The sequence below is a fragment of the Ovis canadensis genome, chromosome 22 (assembly GCF_042477335.2).
Source record: "Ovis canadensis isolate MfBH-ARS-UI-01 breed Bighorn chromosome 22, ARS-UI_OviCan_v2, whole genome shotgun sequence".
NCBI lineage: Eukaryota > Metazoa > Chordata > Mammalia > Artiodactyla > Bovidae > Ovis > Ovis canadensis.
In genome coordinates, this window is record NC_091266.1 from 34,972,044 (window position 1) to 34,984,671 (window position 12,628).

The window sequence follows — 12,628 nt, forward strand, 5'->3', positions numbered from 1 at the left end:
TGTGTCTCCCGCTCTCGCAGAACGTCACCGTGTGCTCGGGCAGCCTCTTCCCTGCTGTGCTCCTGCTGTGACCGCGGGAGTCTTCTCAGTGTCCCACAGAACTCAGCACAGTCAAGCACTGTGCAAACAGAACGTGCGTCAGAAAAATGCACACTCACAAGGGCCGCAGGTAGCTTGGCCAGCCACATCTGTCATTCCTCCAGCTAGGATGCCCGAATCCCTCCCAGAGCTGCAAACCTTCCATCTCACTCAGACTCTGGACCATCACCCAGGGACCGTCAGAGCAGGAGGGCCGGCCACGGCACCTGATGACTTAACCAGGTGAGGTTCACATGTGCTCGGCTGTGTCTCAGAGGAAGTGTTTCCTACTGCTCTGGGGAAATAGGCAACTGTAAATCAGGGAACAGCGTGGCACTGACTTATTTATCCTTATAAGAGTTTTATATTCTGAAGTCAGCAAGGGACCCATCGGCCGATCCACGGCCAATTTGCAGTCATTATCTTGGGAAAGTGCCATCCCCTTTGCTCAGCTGGCGGCATGCTGGGGCCTGCAGGAATCCAGGCACCCCACAGGGCCAGGCCCTGATCACATACCTCAGTGGAAACCAAATGTTATCTTCCAGAGATGTGAGACAGAGACAGGAAGTCACCGAACAGTGGGAAATTCTTCCTCTCACTGCTAACGCTGCTCTTTCGCTTACCCGGCCCCTCCTCTGAATTCTTCCTCCTTCAGATGAAATGTTTGCCAGGACAGCAGCAGCACCCTCTTAGGGGTGAGAGCGAGTCATGTAAGTCAGAGTGGACATGATAAAAGGGAGGTTAATTAGCAGTCAAGGCCAAGGCTACCCTCAATGTCCTAAAATAAGTCCTGCATAATCCTTATAAGAGAATATCAAGCAGCCATTAAAAATAATGTTTTCCAAAAACTTTTATGAGACTGAAAAATGCTCGTGACATGAAGTAAAATGAAGGAAAGAAAGGTGCAAAACCCACCTATAGAATATAAAATATGATCCCAATTATGTAAAATTGCTGGAAATTACCATTGTAAAATGATGACTGTCATGATTTCTGCAGGTAAGATTAGGTTTGAGTTTTATGTTCTTTCTGATTATATTTAAAATTTTTCCTACAATAAGCATCTGTAACTTTTATTTACAAGAAAATAGTGTTTTGAAAGACCATGTCTGATGTGATCTGCCCCAGGCCCCTGGGATCTCACAAGTTCCTACTGTTACTCAGTTCTGCTCTTTACCTAAGTGTTAAGAGGAAGTGCTTGCCCTCGCCCCGAGGCCTCCCTCCCTCACTTCCTTCTTTCTTTCTTCCTTCTCCCTCCTCCTTGCACCCTGGTAAGTCTTTTGAGGAAAGCAAATCTTGGAACCCAGGCTAAAACCAAATTTTTAGCTATTCCAATACTGCATGGAGCAAGGGGACAGGACAGGGTTGACAGCCCTTCTTGTGGGAAAAGCTTGGTGGACCCAAAGATTGCTCTGCTTTTCTCTGGTCACACTGCTTCTAGCAGGCTGGTTTCAATCTCGTGCCAGGTTTTAAAAAAGATATCGAAAAGACTGCCTTCTGCAGAATCTAGAAATGACAATAATATCTCCAGCCACAATATTAGCAGCAAGAGCACCGCCGTGAACCAAATACTTATCCTAAGACAGATAGTGATCTATTGCTTTATTTGATCTTTAAAATAACTCTTTACAGGTGAGAAATCTGTTTATTGAAGTTATGTAATAAGGCTTGTTGTTCAGTTGCTAAGTTATGTCTGACAATTTGCCACCCCATGGACTGCAGCATGACAGGCTTCCCTGTCCTCCACTATCTCCTGGAGTTTGCTTAAATTCATGTTCACTGAGTTGGTGATGCTATCTAACCATCTTGTCCTCTGCCATGCTCTTCTTCGTTCACCTTCAATCTTTCCCAGCATCATGGTCTTTTCCAATGAGTTGGCTCTTCACATCACACGGTCAAAATACTGGAGCTTCAGCTTCAGGATCAGTCCTTTCAATGAATATTCAGGGTTGATTTCCTTTGGGATTGACTGGTTTGATCTCCTTGCAGTCCAGGGGACTCTCAAGAGTCTTCTCCAGCACCATGATTCAAAACCATCAATTCTTTGGTGTTCAGCCTTCTTTATGGTCCAACTCTTGTGTACATATATGGCTATTGGAAAAATCATAGCTTTGATTATATGAACTTTTGCCAGCAAAGTGATGTCTCTGTTTTTTAATACATTGTCTAGGTTTGTCATAGCTTTCCTTCAAAGGATCAGGCATTTTTTGAATTTCATGGTTGCAATCACCGTCTGTAGTGATTTTGGAGCCCAAGAAAATAAACTCTGTCCCTGCTTCCACTTCTCCCCTTATATTTGCCATGAAGTGATGGGACCAGACACCATGATCTTATTTTTTTTGAATGTTGAGTTTCAGGTCAGCTTTTTCACTCTCTTGTTTCATTCTCATCAAGAGGCTCTCTAGTTCCTCTTCCCTTTCTGCCATTTGAGTGGTATCATCTGCATATCTGAGGTTGTTGATATTTCTCCTGGTAATAAAAGGCAGGTCTATGTTACTCTGTATAAATTTCATGGTGGTAGGAGATGCCCTGGGGAATCTTCCACCTGCTTTGCTCTGGGGCCTCTGCATCACGGCCTTGGCAGTCAGGGTGGAAGGGGCTGGCTAGGAGAGGTGCGTGTCTATGGGGACATCTGTGGGACTCTTTCAGACCAAGAGTGACAACCCAACTCACTTTAAAATAATGCAAGTTTGTAAGGAAAGATTTCAGTACTGTGACAGGTGTGGTTTGCTCATGGAAGGTGAGAGGCTGAGTCTCTAGACTGGAAGTGTGGGCCCCCAGGTGACCCTCAGTTGCTCCCACTTTGCACTCACCCCACCTGCTGTTTGCCCAATTCTGGAGGTTCTGATGGCCAGAGAGGCCACACATCGCTCCAGGCAGTGGCCCCCGTGGGTAACTTTGTGGGGCACTGGGGAATTGGGTCCTTTCTTATACAGTTTGCCAGAAGTGCGACTGCAGTAGACTGGGCCTCCCCAGGGCAGGCCTCTGATCAGCTGGTAGTGGGGGCCTGGCAGTGAGAAGAGGATGCTTATTGGTCAAATGGATTGTTTGGAGCTCATGCTGTGAGATTACTGAGTATCCCAGACAAGTCTACCCCATGTGGTTATTACATATTACCTATTCCACTAATACACAGAAAAAATGCAAGCTATCTATATAAAGCAAAACCAGTTTATTCATGAAGCCTTGGATGAGAGGTTAACCAGGACCCCATGTGACTTGTATGTTTCTTCCAGAACAGTGGCTTGGGCCTTGAGGACTTGCTTGCCTCAGGCCATATCCTGGGAAACTGACATCTCAGGGGTGAATTCATCTTCCTGGGTCAGAGTTAGTTTGAGGTCACATGCTCCTGAGGTCCCTGAAGACCACGTGGGCTGCATTGCGTCCAGCGGCTCCCATGACACCTCCTCCTGGAGGGGAGCCTCCCATGAGCCAAAGCTGTGCTCACCCCTCTCCCACCCCTCTGTCCCCCCGTGGGATTGCCAAGGCACCAGCCACAAAGCAGAGCAGGGAAGACTGAGGGGTGGTATTGGGGTATAGGTAACAGAACCACCTGGGACGATTATCAAGACAGATCCTAGACTCCCCTCCAGGCTTCCCGAATCCATGCAGGAAGGGCCAGGTCTGGTCCAAGCGAGTGTCCCCCTTGCCCGTCCCAGCCTGAGAGCTGAAGGGCCAGATAGCAAGACTCCCAGGGCAGGAAACTAGAACGTGGGGCTAGGGGTTGAGGGGAAGACCTGGCGGTACAGGCCCGTCTGGGAGGCCGAGGCCCACATGGCTCAGAGGAAGCACCCATATGAGACGAGCCTCCATGGGGTCATTTAGGCCTGGGATGGGAGCAGGGAAGAATTTTAAACCTGAGAAACTGGACTGTGCCGATCCTTACTGGTCTCAAATACGGACGCAGAATATAGAGACGTGGGTCCCTCACAACCCCCAGCGAGAACTGGAGAGATGCCTCCAACTAGGGTGTGTCCCCAGGCCTCATGAAGAGGGGGTGAGCGGACCTGAGGGTTCTGGCTGGAGAATTTTCAATGCAGGGAAGGGCTTGTTCTCCTGGGAGTTCCCTGCTCCCTTCCCTCTCATCTCCTGCCTTATTCACCCTGTCCCCCTGTCTGCAAACTTCTGATGTCTGGCCAGCCCTCACCGAGGGCTGAGGCTCACTCACCAGGATGGGCCCCACTTCCACAGAGATACAGGCCCCGGAGGGGGCTGCGGTAGCCGGAGTGGAGGGGCACAGGACGCGCGAAGTACAGCTGGTCCAGGCTCATGGCACAGTGGAATATGTTCTGCAGAGGCAGGGCCATAGTCATTAACATAGGAGTGTTACAGTCTCCACCACCTTCCCCGCCCCTGTTCTCCAAGGAAGGCTCTTCTCCTTCTAGGGTGTTTTTGGGCTCTCGTGATGCAGAATGAGAAGAGGAAGAGAGGGAACAGGTACGTGTCCCAGGGCTGGGGTGAATTTTCCTAGAGGCATTTTTCAAGAAGCAGGAATGGTTGGGTGCATCTTCAGAGGGTGAGGAAACTGAATGGGAGAGAAAAGGGAAGCTTGAAAGATTGCGTTGTGGACTATGAATCCCCCTCACTCTGTTTGAAAAGTAGAGGAATTTGATTTATTTTGACTGCTGATGAGTGTTTCTTTGGCCAAGACACCCATCTGAGCCTGGGCCCTGGGGTCCAAGGTCACAGTGAGTGGTCAACAAGGGTGCTGGGACCCGAGTGTGGTTCTGCTCCAATGGCCTGGGTCAGACCAGCCGAGGAGGGGGGTGTGGGGGCAGGCGAAGGTCACACCCGAGGGGTAGGTCTGAAAAGACCAACATCTGTTGGGCATCATGGTGGGGTGACCATCAGCTGCCCCTTCAGCGTGTCTCCAGCTGAGCTTGTTCTCTTCTCTGGAGTTTCCTCCTTGACGGATGGACAGACAGCATCACCTCCCACTCCTCAGCCTCCAGGTGGACCCTTTATGTCCTCTCCACCCCCCTCTCTACACATGCATTTATCAAGATGTCTCAACCCACCTGCCCCAAGCCTTCCACCTCAACCCTTTCCCTTCCCTCTCCACTGCCTGGCCTCCTTCACTCTCTAGCCAGCCTATGCTGTTCGATAAAAATATAATTGGAGCTACACATGTACTTTTAGATTTTCCATTAGCCACATGAACACTTAAAAAGAAACTGGTGAAATTAATGTTAATAACATTTAATTTAACCCAATTAAATAATATGTTTAATTTAACCCCACAGATCCAAAATATCATTTCAACATGTGGTCGATATTAAAATTATTGATGAGACTTGCTCATTTTTTTGGTCTTTGCCATCTGGGGTGCATTTTATATTGAAACACATCTCACGTTGACCTGGCCGCGTCTACGTGCACAGTAGCCAATTGGGGCTAGCCGCTGCCGTACTGGCCCTGGTGGCCTACCCACTCCCTGCCTCCCGGCTCAGTGAGTTGTTGATAAATTGAAGAGAAGTGCGAGATCAAGCTGCCCGGGGGAGGGGAAGTCCCTCTGAAGAAAGGCAGATGGGAGACACTAACATGGACATCTGGGCAGAAATCCCACAGTTCTGGTGATCTCCCATCTACATCTCCTCCCTCCTCCCCCACTGCCTGCAACTGACCCTGTCTCTGTCCTCTCTCTGCTGTGGTCTCTGCCCCTGTCCCCTCTTCCTGCCTAAGGCTGGGTGTGGAGGGCCAAGATAAAGCCAAGTGGGCACGTCAGGGCATGTCAGGGAGTGGAGATGCAAAGAGAGTGAAGGGAAACTGTGACGAGAGCCTCCCGTCCGATAGGAACTCACCCCCCCAGGAAGCCCAAAGACTCTCTCCAAGTCAGGGGGTGTGAGGATGTCTCTGCCCACCACGGAGCCCTTAAAGCCGGGCGCGTAGGCCTCGATGCAATCAAACACTGGGTGCCAAACACAGGGAAATAAGACAGTGTTATGGAAAAGAAGAGGCTTATGATCATACAATTTGGCAAACTTACTAAATTCGTTAAATGCTACACTTGAAATGAATATTTTCATATGCAGATTATACCTCAATAAGCAAAACAACAACAACAAATGAACAACATAGTCCACCAGCAAATAAACAATTCTTTCTGAAGGCCTTGGGTCTCAGATCATCCCAGCCTCCCGCACTTTCCCACCTTTACACTCCAACCCTAAACTCTGTCTCCCCTTGAATATGCAAAGATTTCTTCACCTCATGGCTCCACTCAAGTTATTTCTTTTGCTTGGGATGCCCTTTGCTGCCTGGTCAACTCCTATTCACCCTTTAAAATCCAGCTCAAATGTCCCTTTCTCTGGAAAGCTTTCCTGTCACTCTGGCTCGTGGCTCCTCCTTTGGTTCACACAGTCCGTTGACTGTAAGATTGGTTTATTATTCTCCCCCACTGGACTGCAAGCAACCTGAGGGCAAGAACTATGTCTTTTTGCCTTTCTTAGCCCACAGCCTGACCCCAGCAGGCACTCACTGTGTTGATTTTGGTTTCCCTGGGTATTCCTCTCTCCTTGGCACAGGTCTTGTGGGTGTTAATCAGAGTGGGGCCATCAGGAGGAGAGGGGTCTATTTGGGCCACTCAGCCAGCTGTCATGATGGAGACCTGACAGTCTAGCTCTCCTTACCTCTGTCTGCGTAAGCATTTCTCTGCTGCTCATCCCAGGCCTTGCCTCCAGCCAGCGTGTAGGGCGTGTACTGAGTGAAGAGGGAGATGACATGGCAGCCGGGGGGAGCCAGGGTGGTGTCCAGTGAGGAAGGGATGCAGAGTTCGATCAGAGGTCTGTGTACGACAGGGGAGGAGAGAGGGCAGGGTCTGAAGAGCAATGCCTGCCTGAGGGAAGGGGCCGTGGAGCCATCCTGAGATGACGGGAAAAAATGAAGACCTGAGCTGGGATGCTGGGGCCGGATGGATCAGCTCCGTAAGGTTATGATGGTGTTTGCCTGCATGGGCTTGGTGACCAGCAGGACAGTCCAGACCACCCACGAGGAGCTTTCTCATCCCCAGGTCCCTGACTCAGACAGACCTCGAGGCTCCAGGCTCTCAGGTCCCAGCCGGCCCAGGAAGGTAAATGTGCAGTGAGGCCTGCCCTCCACCCCCAACCTCCACACACACACCCTGTGCTCTGACCAGGGGCTCAAGCGTCTCCAGGTCCCCCACCTCTTGGAAGGCAGGCCATCCAGGGCGTCTTCAAAGGCCTGGTGGACAAGGAGGGTGTCCTCACAGTTCAGGTGGATGGAGCACTGGTGATGGGGCAATGGCTGGCCCCTGGGAGTGTTGGGGGCTGCCAGGAAGTCAGGCAGCCTGTTGACAGCCACTGAGACACCAAAGGGGAGGGTTAGGGCCCAGGGGCCTGGGTCCTCAGCCCCTCCAGGTCCCTCCTTCTCTACCCATCACCTGCTCCCCAACATGGTGGGCTGAGAAACAAGAAGCAAGAAAAAGGGTTTCACCTTCAAACAGGGGGCAAGCTGGGGGGCAGGGAATGGAGACAGGTCAGTCTATCCCAGACATGGAGATTTCTCACTCGGAAAATCTCAGAAAAGACAGCTCCGCAGTCCACTGTGCCTCTTACCATTGATCTTGGTAACAGGCGACTTGGTGTCCAGCTGGGCGATTCTCGCCACGAACTCCTCAGGAAGCCACTCCTGTAAACAGCAGGTTCCACCCTAGGGGTGGCTGAGGCCCCAAGGGGGCTGCCTTCCTCCTTTACTCAGACTGGTCCCTCAACCTCTACTACAGGAGATCCTCTCCCTCCCTCAGAGTTAGCCAAAATACCTCCTCTGTGAAGCCCTCCTGGACTCCTCCCACTCAGTGTTAACCACTTTTTCCTGTGTACTTTGCCAGCATCCTGGCGGTCAGTGGCCCAGACCAGCTCCTGCTATGGATGTGGCCCAAGAGCTGCAGCCCCTTTCTCCTCTGGCCTCTAAGCTCTTGGAAGTCTTGATGATCTCAAAATTGTCTTAAGATGCTTTTGAAACTGGTGTTTGCTGAATTTTATTAGTGGAATCCCTCAGAAAAATGATGTCTTGTCCCCAAAAATAAACCCCACATCATTGGGAGCTCCAGGCTCATACACATATTAGCACATCTTTGGGGGACAGGGCACATGTGGTCAATTGCAAAAGCTGTTCCGAGTCCCCATCCCTCCGTATATGGACACCCCTTTCTATTGGCCTCCCACTGTGACTCTGAGCTTGGTCCTGAGACAAGGCTAATGTTAGCAAATAGGAAGCAAACAGAAGCACTTGCGTGATCGAGTTTGCTCCATTTTGCCTTGTGCCAGACCCTGAGGACACATCTGGACTATTGCGCTGGGGATAAGAAACACATGGAGCAGAGCTGAGTCATCCCGGACATTCTGACTGAGACCCCTGGACTAGCCACAGCCGTCAAGCAGGGACCACGAGTGCCCTCAGCTGCTGGAAGATGTGTGGGTGAGCCCAGATCAGCTGAACTCAGTCAGTATCGACTGATTCCTCCTGCTCCGTGTACTAATCCGGAACTCTCGTGATAAGCCCAGCAGTTGTGTGGTCGTTATGCCATGTTCACGTGATGATGGGTTATTGACACAAACAGTGGAATCAGAGCTGGTTAGAGGGGAAAAATCAGGACAGCGGGAAAGCTGTAGAAAGAACTCTGGGTTGAAAGTCAGACTTGGGTTCTAGTTGTGGCTCTGCCAAGTGCCAACTGCCTGGGCTCGGTCACCTCACCTCCCTGGACCTTTCCCTCACCTGTGAGGCTTGTTGCTACCTGCCTGATAGGTAAGCGGAGAAGGATGGGCTTCCTCAAGTGTGGGGAGACTTGGCATTCACATCTCCCACCCTGATGCAGCCCCCCGAAGCCCCCAGGTTCCAACCCCCAGCCCCGTGCTGGGAGACGCCTCACCTCCTCCCCAGCCTCACCTGTGGCGTTAACTTCAGGAAGGTGATCTGTGGCGATGCGTTGGACAGCACCACTTTGCTCCTCACCTCTGAGCCATCTTGCAGGACGACCCCTTGAACGCGCCCTCCACTGCTCACCTGCACCTTGGCCACCGTCTACGGCCACAGGCAGGAGCCCCAGGACCCCCGGGAGGAGAAACAAGGGTTGGCTAGGGGGATTTCCGCTGTTTGTGCTGCTGCTAGGTACTCACAGCTTTCTCATCTCCTGCCGATTTCCTGCAGATCCTGGCGAGGCGTCAGCCCACTCCCCAGTGCAAAGGCTCACCCCAAATGTGCGATGGTAGTACAAATTCAAAAGGAGACAGGCCTGGGTCACAGCTGCTCAGCCAGTGACAGTCTGCAGAGCCCAAACCCAGCCTTGTCCATCAGTAAACTAAGGACCCTCCGAATCTGACACTGTGTTCTATTCTAGGATACTTGCCAAAAATTGGGGTGGGCGTCAAGCGGCTGTTCACCTTTTTGGTGAAGATGCTGACTCCGTGAGCGGTGGCTGAGCTTGCGATGGCGTCAGAGAGGGCACCCATGCCACCCTGGACGTAGCCCCAGGCCCCCTGAATCCCCTCCAGATTCCCCATCACATGATGGAGTAGCACATACCTGAGGACAGATAATCAGAATCAGTGGCTGGAGAGGGGGGTATAATCTCCCCAGAATTCTAGGTGCAAATATTCTTTCTCTCTAAGTGCCTTGAATGGACACATAATCCGCATGCAGTTCTGCATCTGCACGTGCTGTTCTGGAATCTAGAACCTTCTTCCTCCCTCTTCTTTTGTTTGGCTAATTCCTCCTGTCCCTAGAGTTTCAGATGAAATATCTCTTCCTCATGGGGGCTCCTCTGAGCCTGGACCACATTGCCCGCTGCCTTGTTTTCCCATCACAACGCCCACAGTAAATAGTCCTCCACCCTACATTCTGTACCTGCCTCTCCCATGGGGATTTCAGCTCCATTCACTATGGTGTCCTCAGCACCTAGTGCAGGCAACTGCTCCATCCATATTTATTGGAAGAATTAATGGGAAAAAAAAATGTCTTAAATGCCCATTTCACAAACTGGGCAGTGGCGAAGCCTCCTGGACACCCACAGAGAAAAGGACCCGCAGGCCCCAGCTGGAAAATCCTAATTGGCTGGTTGATCTTGGTCAAGGTGTTGCGAGCACTTGCCAACGCACACTCCCCTTTTCCATGGTCCTGGGAAATTTGGGGCTGGCTTAGTGTGTGTGGAAAAATCACTTCCGAAGGGGTGCTCTTATCCCTTGAGAGATAAGCCACATTGACAGCTTCTAGCTGCATCTTCTGGTGCCTGGAAATGGCCCAAGACTTGGCAGCATCCTCTATCCCTACACACACACACACACACACACACACACACACACACACACACACACACCTCCATTCCTGCTTCCTGCTCCTACAGGGCTCATTAAGTCATGCCACAACTGCACGCTTCATTGTGTCTGACTGCCCCCTCTCGGATGAGGCTGTCAGCACACCTCCCACTCACAAAGGGAAAGGCAGGTTCCCATCCATGTGAAGGTGTCTGTGTGTGTGTGTGCATCCTGGAACCCAGGGAAAGGGCCTGCGGGAGAAGGGCAGGCAACGGGGCTTCGTGGGAAGGGAAGAGAGGACAGATAGATACGTAGATGGATAGATGATGCATAGATAGATAGAGAAGAAGATACTCACACTGAGACATCACAGCGGGAGGCAGGACCAAGGCTCTTCTACTGCAGCAGTGGGGAGCAGTGGCTGAGAAGGAAGACTGGGCAGGGATGCGGGGTTCGGGCAAGTCAGGCTGGGAACCAGCTCTGCCCTTACTAGCTGGGTGACTTTGGGAAAGTTATCTCCCTTCTCTGAACCACAGCTCCCCAATGTTGCCTTGAGGGTTAAATGAATCCTGTGTGAAATATTTGGCGCCTGCCTGGTTCATCGGGTGTGTTCAATGAGTGAGTTTTCGCTCTCGCGGGGGTGTCTGCGCCCCTCCCGCTGCCCCACCTCACCTGCCACACTCACCCACTTCCTGGAATGTAGGGATCTGTCATGGCTCCAATCACGGCATCTGTTGCGAGAGTGGCTTTTAGAGGCTCAGACTCAAACCACTGATCCAGCACCTGGGAAAGCAGAGCGGCATGGAGAAGGGCTTACCTGGGGAGCAGAGGCCCCATCATGGTGAGGTCCAGCCTGAGGCTGGGGCACCACTCACCTTGGCGGCTGGAGCTGTGAGGACCTGGTGATACTGGGGCAGCTGGGCTCCCAGGATGCAACCTGAAAGACGAGATTCATAAAACGCAAACCGAGACAGGCAAGAAGGGAACACTTGGATCCTAATGGCTCTGCACCTGTTTCTTTATCTATAAAATGGGAGTCATATTTTCTACCCTTAAAAGCTATTGTGAGGATTAAATGAGGTTGGTGAAGCATTTCTAAATCTATAGGCACTTAATACATCTTAACTGTTAGAATTATTCGGGGGCAATTTTTAATTTGTGTCTTACTCTCTTTGAATTCTCTAAGGCTGTACCCTGGGAGGCAGTGGTTTGGCTAACCCATTTCTCTGACACTGATTTATTTATTTATTTATTTTTTCTGCTTTTTTTTTTTTTTTTATTTTTAGTTTTTTATTTTTTACATTTTAAAATCTTTAATTCTTACATGCATTCCCAAACATGAACCCCCCTCCCACCTCCCTCCCCATAACATCTTTCTGGGTCATCCCCATGCACCAGCCCCAAGCATGCTGCATCCTGCGTCAGACATAGACTGGCGATTCAATTCACATGATAGTATACATGTTAGAATGTCATTCTCCCAAATCATCCCACCCTCTCCCTCTCCCTCTGAGTCCAAAAGTCCGTTATACACATCTGTGTCTCTTTCCCTGTCTTGCATACAGGGTCGTCATTGCCATCTTCCTAAATTCCATATATATGTGTTAGTATACTGTATTGGTGTTTTTCTTTCTGGCTTACTTCACTCTGTATAATCGGCTCCAGTTTCATCCATCTCATCAGAACTGATTCAAATGAATTCTTTTTAACCGCTGAGTAATACTCCATTGTGTATATGTACCACAGCTTTCTTATCCATTCATCTGCTGATGGACATCTAGGTTGTTTCCATGTCCTGGCTATTATAAACAGTGCTGCGATGAACATTGGGGTACATGTGTCTCTTTCAATTCTGGTTTCCTCGGTGTGTATGCCCAGCAGTGGGATTGCTGGGTCATAAGGTAGTTCTATTTGCAATTTTTTAAGGAATCTCCACACTGTTCTCCATAGTGGCTGTACTAGTTTGCATTCCCACCAACAGTGTAGGAGGGTTCCCTTTTCTCCACACCCTCTCCAGCATTTATTGCTTGCAGATTTTTGGATCGCAGCCATTCTGACTGGTGTGAAGTGGTACCTCATTGTGGTTTTGATTTGCATTTCTCTAATAATGAGTGATGTTGAGCATCTTTTCATGTGTTTGTTAGCCATCCGTGTGTCTTCTTTGGAGAAATGTCTATTTAGTTCTTTGGCCCATTTTTTGATAGGGTCGTTTATTTTTCTGGAGTTGAGCTGCAGAAGTTGCTTGTATATTTTTGAGATTAGTTGTTTGTCAGTTGCTTCAT

General features: G+C 50.3%; 1 protein-coding gene across 32 annotated transcripts in view; it reads right to left on the reverse strand.

Moving 5' to 3' along the window:
- PYROXD2 (pyridine nucleotide-disulphide oxidoreductase domain 2) overlaps positions 1–12,628 on the reverse strand; it is a 49,698-nt gene that overhangs the window by 20,306 nt on the left and 16,764 nt on the right. For 6 of the 32 annotated variants that reach the window (XM_069567485.1, XM_069567486.1, XM_069567474.1 and 3 more), the window contains 10 exons: positions 11,222–11,283; positions 11,032–11,129; positions 9,477–9,618; positions 8,983–9,117; positions 7,653–7,725; positions 7,241–7,397; positions 6,708–6,862; positions 5,880–5,986; positions 4,247–4,367; positions 1,666–2,169 (listed from right to left, as the gene is read on the reverse strand). In XM_069567485.1, coding sequence (XP_069423586.1) covers positions 1,961–2,169; positions 4,247–4,367; positions 5,880–5,986; positions 6,708–6,862; positions 7,241–7,397; positions 7,653–7,725; positions 8,983–9,117; positions 9,477–9,618; positions 11,032–11,129; positions 11,222–11,283 — 1,259 coding nt within the window. In that variant the 3' untranslated portion in view covers positions 1,666–1,960. Of the gene's footprint in view, positions 1–1,665; positions 2,548–3,231; positions 3,489–4,246; positions 4,368–5,879; positions 5,987–6,707; positions 6,863–7,197; positions 7,398–7,652; positions 7,726–8,982; positions 9,118–9,476; positions 9,619–11,031; positions 11,130–11,221; positions 11,284–12,628 lie in introns of those variants that run through there. The other 26 variants (XR_011252121.1, XR_011252118.1, XR_011252120.1 and 23 more) reach the window with 15 other exon arrangements.